At 43.1% G+C, this 19294-nt stretch overlaps 1 protein-coding gene across 3 annotated transcripts; it reads right to left on the bottom strand.

The window, feature by feature from the left end:
* Positions 1–2220: 2220 nt before the first annotated feature.
* RIC3 (RIC3 acetylcholine receptor chaperone) lies at positions 2221–16894 on the bottom strand. Of its 3 annotated transcripts, none has more exons than XM_058807131.1 (6): positions 16765–16894; positions 10911–11134; positions 10227–10305; positions 8676–8769; positions 3842–3990; positions 2221–2728 (listed from the first exon to the last, which is right to left on the bottom strand). In XM_058807131.1, the coding sequence occupies exons 1-6, from the start codon at positions 16892–16894 to the stop codon at positions 2241–2243; spliced, it is 1164 nt and encodes a 387-aa protein (XP_058663114.1). In that variant the 3' UTR covers positions 2221–2240. The 3 variants fall into 3 exon arrangements, with proteins under 3 accessions (XP_058663114.1, XP_058663115.1, XP_058663116.1); XM_058807132.1 differs by having other exon boundaries at positions 3842–3987; XM_058807133.1 differs by lacking the exons at positions 8676–8769; positions 16765–16894 and having other exon boundaries at positions 3842–3987; positions 10911–11132.
* Positions 16895–19294: the final 2400 nt, after the last annotated feature.

The following is a 19294-nucleotide window of genomic DNA, read 5'->3' as shown; positions in this document are numbered from 1 at the left end:
AGGAACCTCAGTGGCCCTCTTGGGGATAACTCCTGTCACCCCAGCACAGTAGCCTGGTGAAAGCCAAGTCAATTCATGTCTTTCCCTGAGGAGCTCCAGGAAGGGTTGGGTAGGGGAGGAGAATGAAGGGCTCATATAATGCATAGTAATCAACAAATGAGGGTTGATGCCAGGACATGAATAGGTGAGCTAGTAGGACAGGCCCTGTGTGGAGGCTGGGACTCTGTAATATTCCCTAGCATGTTTGCAAAGAAGAAATTCTTAGGGCTCCATGCTTTCATTATGATAACTTTACTCTTTAAAAAAATTGTCTCAAACTGTTGATGTCATAGCCTAAAAACCTCAGGATGTCAGCTGGCACCAGCAAAGCAGGACGTGGGCATGGAACTGGAAAGTTTCCAAAAAACACCTCCTACTTAAGGGGTCGTGGGAGCAGAGGTGCTGTCACCGAAGTACCAAATAAGGAGGAAGGACAGGATTTTCATCCTTGTCTTGTTGCTTATTTTTCAGTCAGGCAGGTGCGGACTTTGAGCCGCCAGAACTCCTGGAGGCAGGCGCTGCGCGTCGTTCTTCGCGCGTTGGCAACGGCTCTCATGGTGCAAGGGCTGATGCTCCTCCTTCTCCTCCCCCTCCTCCTCCTGCACCGTCGATTGTTGCCATTTTTCAGGCCCAGGGAAAGCGAGTCCCCCTTTGGGTGCTGCCGGCCGTGTCTCTGTGCTGTCCCTCGCAGGGGTGGGCCCGGCTCACTGCTCCAGCGGCTCCCCGGCAGGCCGCTGTCCCTGGGCCGCACCCCGTCCCCTCCTGGGCACAGAGCCAAGCTCTGCATGGCCATCACCAGGGAACTGAGGGCGCTGGCACTCATGGCAGAGGGCGGATTTTGTTCCTCCTCTTCCTCCTCTTCCACAGCCTCCTCCTGGCACATGCCTTCCTCTTCAGCCATCATTGTAAGTCCCTTACAAAGCTGGTCTGCCACCCGCCTCGCTCCTCTGGCTTTTCATTCTTCCAGACATTCATCAAGGGCCACTCAGAGCTGGGTGGATGGGGTGGATCTGCTGCAGAGGGCCCTGCTTCTGTAGTGCCAGAGCACTCAGGGGACAGGTGACATCACAAACAGCCTCTGTGACTGGGCCATGGGTGTGGTGTGGGTTGGGTTATGGTGGGCCTGAAAAGTGCCCAGGTATGGGAGAAGCAGGTCAGGAGAGCTGAGGGAACCTTTCCTGGAGCCCATCCCACCTGCCATGCTGCTTGTGCAAGAAAAGCTGTCCCTTGGGCACAGGGGCCTCCTGCCACCTCTCCTCAGGAGCCCTTGTCTCCAGCACCCTCCTCACCCCATACTTGGAGCAGCCTCAACATGACCCTGGCAACAGCATTCCAAGAGCAGGAAAACCCCACAGGTTTCTAGGAAGAAGGAAAAGCCTACCTGCTACCTTCAGTCTGAGGGTCCCCCTCATGCTGTTCTCTCCTTTACAGACAAACCTTAACACTGCTTTTTTGGTTTTAATCTCTAGGGATGTTTTTAGTGCTCTCACACATTGTGGTCCACTTCCTGCAATCATCTGGGAATTTCATCACAGCTAAGGCAAAGTTAAAGCACAACTCACAGAGCTTCAGTCTTGCTCACACAAATAACACAACATGGATTAGGCTACTGTTCCAACAACATGGAATAAATGGGAAAGGTGCTGTGGAGTAGCAGAGGAGCTTGGTGGACAGCAGTTTGTCAAGAGTAGAGAGCAATGACAAAGTTGAGAGAGTCATGCGTGTGACTATGATCTGCTCTGCTGAACAGTTAACACTGAGCTAAGAGAAAGAAGGCATATTTTGTCCTTCAGCATCCCAGTAAACTCATGTATATATAAAGATTTGATCAACTCTCCTAACTGGTATCACACAGATGGTTTTGGAAAAGTCAGAAGAGACATTTGATTAACTCTGGGATGACAAAGGGCAAAACCCAAGACAACTCCTTCAGAATTGAAAAGGAGGGAGTCACAAATATCTGCTCCAAAATACAAGGCTTCAAAAATCAAGGGCAAAGCACTGTTGGCAGCATCATGGTAACCCATGATGAGTGCATGAAAGAGGGCATTGGCTTCCAGTTCAGGCAGATGATGTGACTGGTACCATGAGAATGCAATTAGGTACAAGGAGATGAACACAGAGAAGTCCTCAGTGGGAACAAAAGCCACATGGATGACAGTTCATGACCTCCACCTTTACTATCCTGATGGTTGTCCCTATCAATCAAGTACTTTGGTGTTGCGCTTTCTCAGTGTGCCTGTCTGCTCTGAATCACTGGGCTTTTGCTTTTCCAATGCAGCATTTTCATTTTCTGACTCCACAGACAGGTCCTCTTGGCTTGTCTCCTCTACTTCACTGCAGCTCTCAGAGTGGAATCCAGCATTCTCTGCTATGACAGCAGGATCATCATCACAGCAGCAGCAGCACTCCCCAGTGCTCTGGCTGGGAGGAAGGTCACTCTTCTCCTCCTCAGCGAGAGTTACATCATTCTTTTTCTGCATTAAATCCTGACCATCCATTCCTGTGGTGAGATCACTTAGCAGGGTTTCATCATAGGGATACTCCTCATCTTCCATGCCCTCCATTCTTTCTGCCAGCTCTTCTGGAGAGGGCTGGCTCAGGTCAGGGTAATCTACAAGGATTGTGTCTGGCTTGCGCTTGAAGCAATCAGAATTATCATACACAGGATAGGTCTCTTCTGGATAACCTTAGGAATAAAGGGATATGCAGCTTGGAGTATTACAGCATTTAAAAGGAGTCCTGACCTCAGTGGTGGATGCAAAGTTGGCCAGGACAGTTGTTTTTCCTACTGCCAGTGCAAGTGTCAGCTCTTTAATGCCATGTACACATCACACTATGAAATCCATGGCAAGAGTGTGCAAAGTGTGTCTTCTTGGGAGATGATAAAAAAAAATTCACTTACTTTTAGGGAGCCAGGATATCAACCCTGACTTTCAGGAGTGAAACCTGAGTTTTGCCGGAAGCTGTGGGGGCTAACAGGTAAAAATGGTGTGTCTTAGATCTTTGAATGGATTCTTCTTTTTTTTCTGCTTACAGATTGGCTGATGCATGGTTTGAACACATGCTATAAGCAGCATTACTGAGAAAGTTGAAAAAACAGATATATCAATGACTTTGTGCATTTCATTTTAGAAATAATATCATAAACTTGGCTTTATGAGCAGAGCTCAAGGCCACTGTTTATGCTTTATGTTTTGAATAATTTTTGAAGCTTTTTAAAAAGCAAGAAATTAAGTCTACATTTAAAATTATGATACAGAGCGGCTCAACTAAGATGTCTTGAAAACACATTTATGTAGCAGGTAAACACCAAGGAATAGAAAGGACATTAAAATAAAAAGTTTTTAAAAGACTTCTTGGAGTTGACTTATACAACATTGGAGCTAACAAAGAGTGACTAATCAAAAGTAAAAACTGTAAGTTATCTAAAACATGCAGATCTGATTTCCAAGGGTCTTATGATTGTCATGAAATCCAGCTCAGCACAGAAAAGGAAAGATATAAACCTAGAGCAGCCAAGCCCCAGCAGCAGATGGAATATATGTGAATATTCATATGCCACTTTGGGCAGCACATAGTGCAGTGTTTACACTAAAAGAAATGTTGGATACCTCAAAATCTAATTTTTTCTGTTATGGTTGGGGACAAAAAAGCCAAGCAACCTCTTGCAAAGTTTTGAACACTGGCTTCTGGAAAAGGAAGGCTAAAGTTAACCAAAATTGGAAAAGTATAATATTACTGTGAGTAATATTTATCCAATTTTTTTGTAAGGGTAGTGGTAAGAAAGGCTCTCGCTTACCTTCCCAATCCGCCATGTAAGGAGCTTCCTCAGCTTCCTTCTCAGGAGAGATGTCATCTATGAATTTTCCTTCTTTCATAACTCTAGTAATTTCTCTGAGTTGTTGAAGTAACATTTTTTCCTGGTCTGTTGTAACATTTTGAGTCCTGCTAGAAAATATTAGACATCAGAATTTAGTCCACTGTTATTGCAAGTTATGAGAAGAGGTTGAACCCAACTGAGCCAGTAGCACAGTCTGATGAAACCTATTGAGGACTGTGATCCTTCCTCACCATCAGCATGTGCTCAGCTGGGTATAGTTTATCCCTTTATCCAAAAAGCTTCCAATGTAAACAGGTAAAGGAAGGCAGGTAAAGCCAATGTGAGAGCAAGATAAAAGTGACACACAAAAAAGAGTTATGATACAAAAGACATTACAGAAATTTCTTGCCTGTAAAAGTGTGTTAGGTAAGAATTAGGGTGCAGTGCCTTGTATTAAATATTTTAAGGAAATTAAATTCTGAATCAGTGCTACATGTGTAGCTTGTGAGGCTGATCAAAATTTCTCAGAGTGATTAGTCTCAAGACTCTAAAATCTCTCATTATGACCATTAAATGTGCAAGTTGGACAGATCATCATGTCATTATAGAAAGTCAACAATGCAGCCTGGTGGGGAGGTGGGGGGCAGAAACAGGAAGGAAGATTTAAGAATGGAAAGAAGGTATTACAAAAGTGTCACTTGCCCTTTAGAATTACAGGGACTGAGATTTTTATCAGATGGAAAGCAAACTTTTGACTGGTTCTCCACTGCTGGATCTAGTAATTATTACTGCTTAGGTAATACAACTACTACTGTAACAAAAATGCCTCCAACAGATAAGATCATGTAGTCCTTACATGTTATTTTCTCTGCAAAGAAACAAGGCTTCTAAAAATCTTATGGACAGAAGGGTGGTATTTGGAGGGGGTGCTCTGCAGTCTGCTAACTCAGTAGGCCAGAATGAGAAAGGCACTGGCTGCCACCAGGGGTGAAAATGGTTCTGACCACTGGTGCTTGTTTCATCTTGAGTTTAAAATTATAATATCTTCAAGTTTAAGTAATTCTTGAGCAGTAATGCCAGTTCAAGGCACTCCTCTGGAGCTCTTTTGGATCTGTGTAGGAGTAAGGAGCTGCTGCCTCCAGTTACTTGTAAGGGTGGTCCTTGGCATGCACAGAATGCTGAACTGCAGGTGGGATGTGAGGTCAGACAGATGATCTCTGGTGATCCCTCGTCTGGAGAGCAGACAGACAGACAGACAGATAATCTCCAAAAGCAGATTCACTGAGTAGGCTGCTCAGTGAAGCATAGGGAAAAGATGGGAAGAGAGGAGCTGGAGGCAGATTTTGGCTTTAGGTCATATAAGCCTCATTTTAGTTATCAGAATTCTAATAAACTTGCCATGTCCTTCTTCAGGTTTTCCTCTTACCAGCTGCTGGGAGTGGAGCAGCACTCCAAGAGGTACTTTGTGCCACTCTGCCTAAATGGGAATGATGGTGACACAATGGCTACTCCACTAAGGGCAGCAAAGTCACACTGGTTCAAAGTAAGATTAGCATCCTGCTGCTGGTTGGTGTGATGATGGTGGAAGTGCTGATCCTGGGCTAGATATTGTACACAGCTGTAACTGAACTTAACTCAGGAGCTGGTTTGATCAGCACCTACCTAGATTAAACTGCTTCCCTGAGATCACTTTTCTGCATTTACACCAAGGAGCACTTTGCCCCACAGTTTGAAAAGCTGATATCCCAACACTATACATAGGTTACACTGATTTGCCCCAGGCAGTGATCCACAAACAACTGAATGTGTGAGACAGCACCTTCCCAAAAGCCTGGCTTATGCAGATGTGGAATCTGAGATGTGAATTAAGAGGTCCTCAAAAAGAAGTGTTTTCACAAGCCTTTGACAAAGCAAAGCTGTGACCGAATTGCTGAACTAATCCTCCTTTAACAGACAAAACGGTACCAAATTTGAATATATATCACTTGGCTGAAGACAGAGAGGCCTATCTCTTTAGCACATTGGGCAGATAAGCTGGCTCAGATAACAGGATCAGTCAATGCAGCTGCATCACTGTGGCATTTCATACAGGAAAATTCCCAATATGTGGGATACCCTCATTAGAAAACACTCCTGTCTTATTGCAACACAAGGGCTCTGTATTTCAGAGTATTCCTCCTCCAAATTCCTTGCTTAAAAGGCAGATTTCCCTGCAGAGAGGGAGAAACTAAAGCCCATGTGTTATTTTGACTTCATTTAAGGCCTCTGGGAAGACTTACTGTAGGTTGCTGGCAGTGTGTAAGACATCTGGCTGCCTGCACATGGGAGATTTACCAGGCTATAATGCACTTAGGAATACTCAGAGGATAACAGATGCAGAAGGTTTACAGTTCAAGAAAAGGTCATTATTTTTCCTGTCTGTATTTGTAGCTCCAACACAAGTATTATTTTTCATAATGGCAATATTTACACTTTGTAGAGTCCCAAAGAGCTCACTAACAGGTAAAGTAAAGACTTCTTATTCTTACTGTGAGATTAAAACATTTCCTAAAGAGCCATAATGATTGCAGAGAAAATAATCTAAATAATCTAAAATGGCATCTCAGACATGTTAACTGGTATTTTTTTTTAGCTTCATGATCTTAAGGTAATCACTATCAGAATGCAGCTACATCCCAAAAAATGGCAAATGGCACCCCACAGAGCCTCTCACTCTTCCATCACCTTTACTCAGTTTATCATAACAAAGAAGTTTTTCCAGTAGACAGCCTGGTAAACAAGACTTTAAAAACAGGTAGGGGATCTGCATTATTTCTCTTACCTAACTATCAGAAACAGAAATTTTTGGTTACATTGTTGAGGACCTGGCCAGGCAGTTCTTCTTTTCTCTTGCTTTCCTTACCTTGCTTCTCATTTTTCTTACAACATGCTAGGCCTTATTAAAAGTACCTGTACTTGTACTTTTTGATAGTTTTGCATTTCTGGAAGGTTGTTTCTCTACTTAACAGTGTAGTAATTCCAACTGGTTTGCTGATTTGGAAGGAAGTCCCCTCAGTTGGTTTGGAGGTTGGTCTTCAACTCATTCAAAAAAAAAAGGAAATCCAAGTTTCTGGCTGCTGCTTTCTACAACACAGGCTGGCTGTTGCTTTGCCATACCTGGTGTAAAGGGCCATGGTCTCACCTGGGGTCTTTCAGCATTAGTTGAAGCTTGATACCAATTATTTCTGTCTCTGACTTTTCTGTGTAAGGGTTTCTGTTTAACTGCAGATCAATAGATAAAGCTCAAGTCATTTTTACTCTCTTATTCTTTCCTTTTTATTTAAATCCATCAATATCCAGATTGAAAAGCCTAGCTCAGTACTCTAACTACACTTTCTAACCATAGGTTTTATTTTAATATTTATCCAATATTAGTGAAATTAATGAGTAGATTAAGAAAGCTTCAGAGTGTTTGAAAACATCTATTTGCTCCATCAAGAGGTGCCTTTCCCCTTGTCTTCAAGGAGGTAACATACAAAATTCTTCATTAAATTCAGATTCTCATTTCCCCTGAGACCTTTAGACCCATCTATATAAATAGTCTGGTTGAACAAAGAAGGGAAGTTCTACTAAATAGAGGCTTTGGGCCAATAACACAGAGTAGAACAAAAACTGGATCAGACCCTAAACCGATTTTCTCAGCAAAAAAAAGATTCCATCCTGAGAATCAGCACAATATCTGGGCAGTTCCTAAGCCTATTTCTGTCAGCTTAGAGGAACGTGTAGAGCATTGTGTCAGCTCTCCAGCACGGGGATGAGTGGCAGTCAAAGCAGGATCCTTCTGTTCCACTGACAAAACCAGGGCACTTTAGGGGCTCTCCCCCTGGGACCTGGCTGAACATGGGCAGGTTGGGCACCTTGTCTGCCTGAGACTGCACAGGGCACAGCCCAAAGTGGGCAGAACTGCACTCAAAGACAAGTGGTTTGAGCCACAAATGAACAAAATGTGCATGTTCAGCACAGAATTCCTACAGGATGGGTTAAAACAGGCCTTGGTTGATCCAGACAAAGTTAACATGATTTACAACCAGAACAGTTCTCATTTTTTGCAAACCTCACCTTCATAGTTATGGTATTTCAGTTTTTACACTGCAGTTAAGCAGTGTCCTATTGATCTATTCTTTTTACTCCTTATGAAAAACATAGACTTGTTTCCAGTGTTTCTTTGTAACATAGACTGGTGATATCAGATTTGTAGGAAACATTAATAAACATAATAAAATTTTGAATGCTGATTTTACAACCCTTTGTCTTTCATATTTAGAAGCAAATGCATGAATTTAGAGTGGAACTAAGTTATGTAATCAGATTATTATACAATTCTGCCTTAAAGAAAAATGTTATGGTTATTCTAAAAGGAATTTACATAGATTATAACAGCATTTCAATTCAGGAAAATAATCCATAGAACTGGAAAAGAATAATTCAGGATATTATTTTGGTCACATAAAACAGGCTGGTTTATGTACTTTAAATGTAGATGGTTTATCTTCTTTTTACATATATCTGTTATTTTCTTCCACACACTGTACAAAGGGGGGAGATAAGGATAATTGCTTTTCTAGTTAAGGAAATGAAGTTGGAAGAAATTATTTATTTTATATATAGATACTGAAAAGAGAAAAACTGCAGAACAAGAATTGGGATGTGTAAAATCAAACTTCTATAATTTGAAGTAGCAACAAAAATGCTATTTTAATATAGATAATGAAAGAAAGTTGAATTTCCAATCAGAGTGGAACCTCTCCTTAAAATACTCTAATTTGAAACACACCTGTCATACGTAGGTCCTACTCTGTTAATTAATTTTTCCATTGCTTCTTCTGTCTCTCTCAGTCTTTCCTGGAGTTGAGTGAGCTCATAGTCAGCTGTAAAACAAAACAAAAAAAATCCCTAGGAGTCTTGAAAATGTATCCCTGTCCCATTATCACAGGTAGCAAATGCTGTACCAAACCAAACTGCCTTTTAGGAAACTAAAACAGCTTAGAAAGTTCTACCTACCCTTCCTGGCCTAAGAAGGTGAAGAATATTACCAATATTACAGCCATTTAAGCAGCACAAAGGCACAATGGAACTTTAACATAGTAGGAATGGAGAAATCCATCAACAAACATCCTGCTTTTACAAAGACCTCTATCCTGCACAGGTTGCCATGACTTAATGCAACACTGATGTAATTATTTTGCATGTCTGAGACTTTAAAAGAAGAGGAAGGGGAATTGGCAGAGAGAAAGGAAGTTACTTCCTCCAAGTCACTATGTAAGTGGTGACTCAGTCTTCAGGTTCCTAATCCAGTGACCTGTCCCCTGCTCTGCCACAGCTTGCCATGAATGCTTTAGGAATATAAATGAAGAGCTCTAGAAAAAAGGCAGAATAATTTTCACCATTGGTTCTTTGGGATATAATGATGTCAAAGTAAACTTACTGCAAAGTTACTTTCTCTCACCAAGCATCAGAGAAAAAAAATATAATTACCACTGCTAATATATTGCCCAAAATTGCCAGGCACAATCTACAGCACTAAGTACATTAGGTATTCCAAATATGTGCATTAATGTCAAGAAAATTACAGCTATGTTAAGAGAATTGCCTTCCTGCTACCACTTTCTATAAAGCCTTAAGTACTTTTCTTTTTTATTACAGTTTACCCAGCTAAACACAACACATTTAAATGCTGTAATGATAACTACTCTTCCAATCCTCAGTAGTAAACTTATTAATTTATCTATTAAGTGCCTATAAATACTTGAATCTATCTCACCAATGTTTAGGAAAAATCAAATTAACATTTCAGAATACTGCTTGCTCTCTTTATTGCATGCATGAAAACTCTGCATTGCAAAAAAGGGACAAATTAGGGAAGCGCCTGATGATGGCTAAGAATTCACCAATTAAAAAAAATTAAACTAGCTTTCATGGTATCTTTCTATGCTCTTACTAGACTGTTAGGGATTATACAATAATTATAGCTGGACATCCTATTATCCATTTTTAATCATTAGTGACACAGCTTTTCAGCAAATCTGTGCAGTTAATTCAGCAAACCTCATGAAAAGCCATTTCTTCCAGAGGGGCTTGGGATCAGGCTGCTATCACAGCCTCATGGGCTGAATGGGATTAGAAAGTGACAGTGCAGTAATTCTTTTGAACTCTTGCTCATTCCAACACAGAATATCCTGGCTTGGTTTTGGATTTGTTTTTTTTTTGGGGGGGGGGGGGGGGTGGGAGGGAATATCAGCTTTATAGTGCACCCAGAATTTGAAGAGCCCTGCTGGACCATTACAGAGTCAACAGCTACACAGCTCCAGCTCAGAGCCATACTCACTGATTTTCCTCTTCATGTTCCCAGGTGTAGCAGGGGGGCATTTCCGCTCTGCAGGAGTAGTTCTTCCCTTGGAAGCCAGCTGATGAGGACAAGAACATGGCCCTTCTATGAGTCACAACAATAGCAACAGACAAGCCCCAGAGGGAATGGAAAAAAATACAAAAAACTGAAATAGGCCAGAAGGCAGCCAGGGAAAAGCACACCCACCAGCAAAACCATTGAATATGCCTGGAAGATTTTGCCAGCTGAAAATTCCTATCAGACTCTTGGAACAAATAACAACATGTGACATATAAAGTACATATAACATGTAGCCACATATAACAGGGAAAATAATACTACATGTATATTCAAAATTTATCTAACATTACTCTAGATGTGCACATTTTCCAGGAGGAAAAAAAAATCCTTTTTTTTTTAAAGAAATTTTTCTTTTTTTTAAAATAGAAATTTTAAGAAGTCAGAGACCAATGCAGGATCAGAGAAATCCTTCCCTGCATTCTTAGTTACAGTCTTTGCAATAGCAAAACCCACAGAATACTCCAATCTTTTGACCACCAGGCAAAGGTCCAGCATAAGCATTTTTCTGAGCACAGCTGAAATGGAACAAGGTGCTGAAATGAGTGTATAAATTTTTTTCCCAAGTTTTTTATTTCCCCGACTTTTCAATTTATGTTGCCTCACCTTAAATAAAATGTACAGAATATATAAGAAGATGCCAAATCCATATATAGGGATAATCTGTCCCACAAGGCCTCTTCCACTTCCACCAGTGCTTCCACTGCCACCTCCACCTGCCTTGGCCTTGGCAACTGCTTCAGTGAGGTGAGACCTTGGGAAATGAGGGACAGCTCGGCCGTCGGGAGTGCCGTGGGAATGCATCCTCGGGGGAAAGCGACCGAGCTTCCCTGCAAAAAACCACACTATGGTCATTTCCCTTCTCTTCCTTTCCACCCTTTTACACATAGCATAAACCTGCTGCAGGTGCAAGTGACCTATTTTCTCTGCTTGTTAATTCACCAGCACAGAAGAATAAGTAACTTGTTAAGTAAGTCTGTAATCTCAGCCCTCAGTCTCTTGTGATGTGCAGTGCTGGGAGTTAGGTTTTACTTAAAGCCATTTACTCATAGCAATTTTTCTCCTACACAAATAGGAGTAGAATCACACAATTAAAATCTCCTGATTTTAAGCAAAGAAAGAGCTGGCAGGGCAATTAACAAAGCAGGAATTTTAATAGGTATATTCTTGTCCAAATACCCAACAGATCAGCATCTCCAGCAGGAAAAAATGCTAGGTTCCTACTTCTTTCTCTCTTCATGATCCCCACACAACATATCAGTTTTCCACTGTGAGCCTGATCTTTCAATACTGCCTAAAGGCATTTAATGTATAAATGTATTAATGTCCAAACCATTATCCACCTAACACCCTGACACATGACTGCAGTGTTTGCTCAGCATAGATTTTTTGTTATTGCCATAAGAAATAGTATTTTACCTGATTTTACCAAGCGAGTAATGAAAGATTAAGAAAAGTGGTTTTACCTCAAGCTGTTCTCCTTAAAAAGGTCTAAGGTAAAGCAGTGTGAGACAGGAGATTGAATATAGCCTGGGACGTATTATCTTTGGCATTTTAGAGGGAAATGAATTTAGAAGTTTCTAACCTTTCTAGGCAGAGCTAATTTAACACAAGACAGGAGAGCAAGCATAAATGGATGTACAGATGCCAGAGTAAGACTGCAGAGAGCCTGAAATGGTGCTGCAAATGATTTCATGCAACTGAAGGGCACAAGAACCTCAATAAATTTAACCTCATGCATTATTCTATTTTCTTGCTGCCATCAATTCAACAGTTTTGCTGTGAAATTCACTATTTTACTCCTCTGCGTAGTTGATATCCTGCTTTCCAGCCTGGATGTGCACCTGCACTCCCTTCCACTGACTGGTGTTGGGCTGAGTTACTCTGCCACGGGATCTGGTGGTAGGAGGGGTGGATGGAAGCAAGGATGGGGATGGCCAGGCTGGGCTGCAGCTCAGTCCCTGATCCCAGCTGGAAAACTCCCCCTCCCTGGCACACATGGCCTGGACACTGCTGCCTGGTGCTGGGACAGGCTGCCTGTGCTTGCAGAAAGAAAATGAAAAGCAGGTTTGAAGTGGTGCTGCTAATAACTGACTTTACTTCTGCGAGTATGCAGCTGCAAGTGCTTTTATGAGACACAAGAGAAAAATTTAATTAACATTTGGTCTTGCTAGGAAACACCATCACAGGCAGCTAAATTCCTGAGCACAGAAAATTGCAATAAACACTTACTAGGAAGTGGTATCAATAATTCATGAAGTTCCACTATTAAAAAATATTTTTCTTGTAGATGATAGCACACATTCCATGAGTTCTTTAGTGTAACTGCCAGGGTACCCTACCACTGACCAAAGCCACCCTCAGATTAGCTTAATTTCGAGGAAGCTGTTATCAGGCACTTAAATTTTAGTGAATTATTCAAAGTCTGTGATGGAAAGCACAGCATCTTATTTACAAGAAAGTCCCCCTGCTCCAGCAGCAATGCCCTGCAGCAGTAGGTCACTGTGGAAACAAGTGTGATGTCGTGCAGAGAGCAGCAGCACCAAGGTGGGGATGAAGCAGCAGGGTAGGTAAACACTTATAAAATATCTTATACTTATGTAAATATTGTTTATTTTTTAAAAAGAGAAATATTAAGAAAGCAGAAAATAATTGACAGAGGTGAAACTGTATTTACAGCGGATAGTTTTCTAAATTATCCACAAGGCCTCATTTGTGCTTTAAAAGATTCAATTCAATTCAATATATTCAGGCCAAGAGGACAGACATTAGACATTTCATTATTAAGATAATTTTAAAAGGGAATTTCATGACTCCTATTTCTAAACCTACCCTATTGATTTTACACTTCTATAATTATTTCCTTAATAAACAAATACTATCTTCCATAGTTTTTTACTGTGAAGAACCCATGCAAATTACTCAGGAAATTGAGGGCACAAGCAACTTGAAAGCAGCATATGCACAAGGCTCTTGAATGCACAGTCTATAAATGGTAAATGGAACAATTTGGGTGCACTGTGACCTGAACAAGATTCCACACTTCCAGGGATGAAACACACCACTTTCAAATGGAGACAATAGCATGTAGGAACAATAACATCACAAAAATCAAGTGACACCTGATGAGCACAGAGGGCATGTCTTGTGTCCTTGTTTGCTGCCCTACCCAGCTGCCAGTGGGGCTGGTGTGTAGTTCAACAGGACATTTTCCTGTTCTGGGAATGCTGTCGGACCACCCTGGGTAGCTTTGAAGGGTGCCAAAGTGCTGCTCTGCTTCTGAAATATTTCTCAACTCCCCTGTGACAGCCTGAGCAGACTGTGGTAACTCCCACCAAGCACACCCCACCTGGCTTTGCAATCTTTTAACCTAGGACTTTTCCTACACATTTAATAATCTTGTCAGCTTTGATGCTTCAAATCAACTTTGCAAACCAGCTACAGGGCAAGCAGAGCATGTTTTGTTTTGTTTAACCCAGTCCCCTCTGGAGCTTGAAGTCCAAAAATGAAATGATACCCTAGAAACATTTGTGGTGTTTAAAAATCTGTAGTTTCTGAATGTAGTCCTTAATGGCATTTTCACATGAGAATGACTGTGGGGTTTTTAATTTTGTAACAATATTAACAGCTGAAAAGAAGCAAATCTTAAGAATGGTATTTACAACACAATGAATACAGCAACCAACCAGATGATGATACTCAGATCATTTAAGCATCTTTTTTTCCAGGAAAGCTGTTATGTGTTCTACTTAATGGGTTTTAGGAATTGCTGCTGAGCTCAACTCAACTATTTATAATTTATTTAGACTTATGTCACTGTACTATTCAGCAACTCTTAGTGTAGGTAATATGTGTCTCTGCCACATCATTTTCTTTGGGCAGGCAACTGATGTGTGCATTGCACAAATTCAGGTTGAGCAGAGGGGTTACCTGAACTGTCATATATTGTTTTTATAAAGCTGATGCCACTTGATTGTTTGCAAGAAAGCAGAGCCTGCTGCTCTCAGGGAGTTGTAAGGTTTATCTGAAACTCCCAACTCAGAGAGTGGCTTTGCAAAATGTGTGGCATTTATTTATGAACACTAGACTTAAAATGTACTTTTAAAACTGCTAGTAGGTCTCCCTTTTGCTCCTCTTTAACAAAAGATAAACATTCCAATGCCTGTCTAGGAATGTAATACAAACACATTTGTATTACTTACTTAAAGAACTACATAAGTTCTTTAAGTAAGCTGTTATATATGTGAAATTATTACTGTGGAAAAGGACAACATTCCTATCTGGGCGATATTAACTTCCATAGTCCAATGCTCACCATTTTCCTAAAAGAGACCTCTGAAAATGACTTTATTAGAGAAAGTTCCATTCCCATGCCTAAAGCCTGTTTTGATAAAAAGCCTTCTGGTAACATTGAGTTCTAACAAACAGTACTAAATTTTAAGCATGTTTTATTCAGAGACATTTTGCCCCCAAGACTACCAGAAGCACTTTATTAACTTCAAGAATGACATGATTACCTCAAGCCCCTGAAACTCCTGCAGTTATGAGTGCACTGAGGAGGACAACTAATGACAGAGATATGAATTGAGTGGTTCAATCAAGATTTATTCTTCCAATAAAAAAATAACTTCAGGTGAAATACAATTTGGTCTGCAGAGCAGGTGTAATGAAATCCTTGCCATCAAGTTGAAAACACGGGCTATAAACTCTCATCTGAAACCGACCAGCTGAGGTGAGTTATTGCACCCTCAGCCAAAGGCAGGTGCTGGGCTGCACCAGGCACACACAAACCTGTGCTGTCCTGTGATCTCTGCAGCAATGATGGGGAGTATTTATAATATTGAGGATGCAGAGAGTATTTATGTTACCTAATTTAATCATTTAACTGCAGCTGCAGGTGGCTAAGCCACCCCATCACAGCACTGCTCAGAAACAGCTGTGCTAGAGTAGGTACAAACATCATTCATTCAACACATGGAACTGAAAATAACTGGGGGGCACTGAAAATCATTGGAGGGCACTGAAAGTTTGTTGTCAGGATTTTTAAAGCTATTTTCTGTCAGATCAACCTGCAGCCAAAGGAAAGAGCACCACAACATTTACTGACAACTGCTTGACTGCAGTGCTGTGGGAAAATGGAGTGTCAAATTCCATCATCTGGTACCACTGTGGGATCTGTTGGAAGATGTATAGGGGCAGAAGTCAATGGGGAGCCAGGTTCCACCTCCCAGAGCATCTGCTCCCACCCCTGCTTCAGGCAGGTGACTGCACAGTCCTCACCTGGGCTGGCTGCTGGGCCTTTATGGGTTTTCCATCCTGCAATGGAGCTACACACCTGCAGATCTACAATGATGACCAACCTACTTTCAAGTTCTCAAAAATCAAAAATAAACATGGTAACCGTGAAAGGGCTGTTGTGGCATGGAAATCCTGTATTTGGCTTCAAGGTAACCCTGTTTTAGCAGTAACTTCAGCCTGAAGGTCCTTAGAAAACCCTGAAATGGAAAACTAAATAAAATCCATGTCACTGATGAGTACAGACATGGAAGAACCAGGCTGTTGGAAGGATGCAGAAGGCACTCAGTGAACGTGAGTCCCTGTGGGACAGCACCCTGAAGAACTGTAAGTGCTCTGTGCTCCCACCAGCCTCATCTCTGGCTTGTGGGCAGCCCTGGGCATAACTCCTCTGCCAAGACCAGAGGTTATGGTACCAGCTTCTCTTGTGAAGTGCCTTGAGCAAAAATAACCTCTACAGTACAAGGCAATGGGCATGAAAAGGAAGGGAGATGTTTGTACGAGCCCATTCCTTGAGAACTTAAAGGGAGGACATGCAGAGTGGGAGGGCAGGCACGGGGACACAGCCTGGGGGGCACATGGACAGGACTGAAATAATGACCCTAAACAATGCATCACACGGCCACAGCATTGCGAGGATGTGGTGCATGAAAACTAAAGTTTAAAATGCTGGCGTAGGAAACTGAACAATGAAGACGATTCAAATGAATTTTTATTTCATATGCAACAACAAAAGCATTCCATACACAAAATAACAAAATAATGAAGGGATGTATTGCAATGAAAAAAAAAAAAAAAAACCAAACGGAAAAAGTGGAATGAAGATGTCACTTTTCGGGAAGCTTTAATACCCCGCACAGAAATAAAACGGTATTTAGAAGTTTCTAAACTACTTAGAAAAACAAGAAAGTAAATCACAGCGGTAACCACGAGTGACTCCTCCGGCACTGCACGCGTCGCTAAGGGATGAGCACGGGGGAGAGACGCACCAAGAGGGAACCACGCTACGTTTCCAGTGCGGGCGGCGGAGCTCCCTGCGGGCAGCCCCGGCCCCTCACGGAGCCCCCACAGCCCGCCCGCCCCGGGCTCACCCCCAGCGGGACCGCGGCGTCCCGGCCGGGGACTGGAGGACAAGGAGGGGCGGCGGCGAGGAGCGGCCTCTTACCCTCGGGCGGCGCGGCGCCGGGCTCCTGCCTGCCGCCGGCCCGGGGCAGGAGGGTGCGCGGCAGGAGCAGGGAGACGCAGAGCACCAGGCAGGACACGGCGGCCACCCGGCAGCACGTCCAGGCCGCCATGGCGGAGCGCGGCGCAGGCGCGCGCAGGCGCCGCGCGGGAGCCTGAGGGGAGCGCGGGGGGAGCGCGGGAGAAGGCGCTGGAAACGTGTGGGGATGGCAGGGAATGGGCTGGGATGGGCTGCGGCCCTGGAACGGTGTGGGGATTGCAGGGAATGGGCTGGGCTGTGGCCTCGAAGGACCCCCTGAGCCTCGGAGAGCGGCGGAGGGAACACGGAGCTTCTCTTCTTGTCCAGTGCCTGAAGGGAGCCTGCAGGAAGGATGGAGAGGGGTCTTCTACGTGTAGTGACAGGACCCAGGGGGAATGGCTTCAAACTGAAAGAGAGTAGGCTTAGATTAGATATGAAAGATGCACGATGTCTTTAAAAACAACTTGATGGGTGTTAATGTCTTTAAGACTCGTTTCAATGTCTCCACTGACTTTGGACAGCGGGTTTGTTGCAGTGCAGACTCGACAGCAAGGGACGGCACAAGCCTCAACTTCAAAACTTTGGGGTAAAACAGTACGGCCAAGGTGGGATATGTGGGAGGCGGTTCAGGAAGGCTGTGCCTTCCTAGTACCTCAGCCAGTGGGAAAAGGAAGAGGGGAACATGCAGCCAGGAATTGGGATAAAAGGCCGATCCTTCCAAAATGGAGAGGAGGAAAACCCTGCAGGTGTGCCCCAGTGGATTGTCTCCCATTATTCAAATAAAGCTATCTAATTCTCAGATTCTAGGACAAAAACCTCTGGTGTTTGTGCATTTTCCTCGAAACAAATGCTATGCTCTCAAGTAACCCCACCAGGGACTCAAATGACCTCAAGAAACCCCAACTGACCTCAAGAAACCCCGGATTCCGGACAAGGCCAGGAGTGGAGTCGGCAAAAAGAAAAACCCCATCTGGATTCCAGCTGGAGTCCGGAATGGAGTCGGAAAATTGGAAAATCCGGACTGGATTCCAGTCAGAGTCCAGATTATGGCCAGAGTCTGGAATGGAGTCGGCAAAATGGAACGCCTGGACTGGATTCCAACCAGATTCTGGAATGGAGGCAGCAAATTGGAAAACCTGGACTGGATTCCAGCCAGGGTCGAGAATAAAGTGGGCCTTAAAAGGAAAACCCGGACCGGATTATGTCCAGAGTCTGGAATGGAGTCGACAAAAAGGAAAACCTGGTTCAGATTCCGGCCAGGGTCCAGAATGGAGTTGGCAAGAAGGAAAACCCATTCCAGACTCTGGCCAGGGTCTGGAGTCAGCAAGAGTTTTGTTTGTTGTTTTTTTCCCCAGGGTGTTTATAGCATCATGGTCTTCAAGATCTCTTCCAACCGAGACTGCTCTGTGATTGTTCCTTACCTCCCATAACCATTTCCCAGGCTCTGGTCCTTGCTTGCTTGTAGCACTTGGAACTTTCTGGGGGGAAAAAAAAAGATCTCCACTGTGCCCTGTTTTTCCCTGCTCTGCAGTGTCACAGCTGGTCTCTGATGGAGGCAGTGATGGGGTAGGTGGGCACAGGGTGCACAAGGCTTGGAGCATCCATGGGAGCATGGTTCTCATTCTCCCTGGTCTGACATGAGGCCAGGACCTTTCCTGTGGCAGGACTGCTGCAGTTAGGGCAGCCAGGCTGCAAGGGCAAGAAGGCAGTTTGGGTAAAAGCACTGCTTGAGGCCATGGCTAACCTGGATTCTCCTTGTGCATTTGTTTCCTTCCTTCGTGCATATGGGACAGATGTAGAAAAGTTCAGACCATATTTAAACTTAAATCAATTTACTTCAACTATCTTAAACAACAAAAATCAGAAATGTGCATATATGTTCAAAAGAGGGTGTGAAATATACCTCTCGTCAGTGCATTTGTTTAGGGTGCTGCTGTGCAAAGTCATCCTGAAACCAGCTCCCTATTGCACTAACAATAAAAGATCAAAGAGGGAAGTTCAGTGTTTGTACTTGTTCATTTTCACCGACTTAAGCAAAAAACTGTCAGTCATGTCAAATTAAATTATATGGTTTTGTATTTCCATTATATTTATATTACACTGTATTACTGCAGTTGAATTAGACTATTTTCCATGGGGTCTGGGCTGTGACTACTGAATTTAACTCACTTTACGCAAGAGCTACCCTTAATTAGACTTGAGCTGAGAGCAGAATTGCTTTGACTAACGCTGCAGACCACTATGGCAGCAGAATACCACAGGCTCTTAAATTACTTCAAAAGAGATATGAGCAGCTGGAACTGGATGGACAATTCCAGAAATCCTTCTTAGTGAGCACCTTCACTGTGGGAAGACAGCAGTCCTTGGTCAGCCCTTACAAACCAGCCTGGCTGGACTGTGTCCTTTCTGCACCTTCACCCATCCCTCATTCACCAGGTTTCAGGCTTCCCACAGCAGAATTGCTGGGAGTCCCTGCACTGTTCCTGGAAATGGG

Source organism: Ammospiza caudacuta, chromosome 6 (genome assembly GCF_027887145.1).
Source record: "Ammospiza caudacuta isolate bAmmCau1 chromosome 6, bAmmCau1.pri, whole genome shotgun sequence".
Lineage (NCBI taxonomy): Eukaryota > Metazoa > Chordata > Aves > Passeriformes > Passerellidae > Ammospiza > Ammospiza caudacuta.
This window is presented reverse-complemented; position numbering and strand designations above follow the sequence as displayed.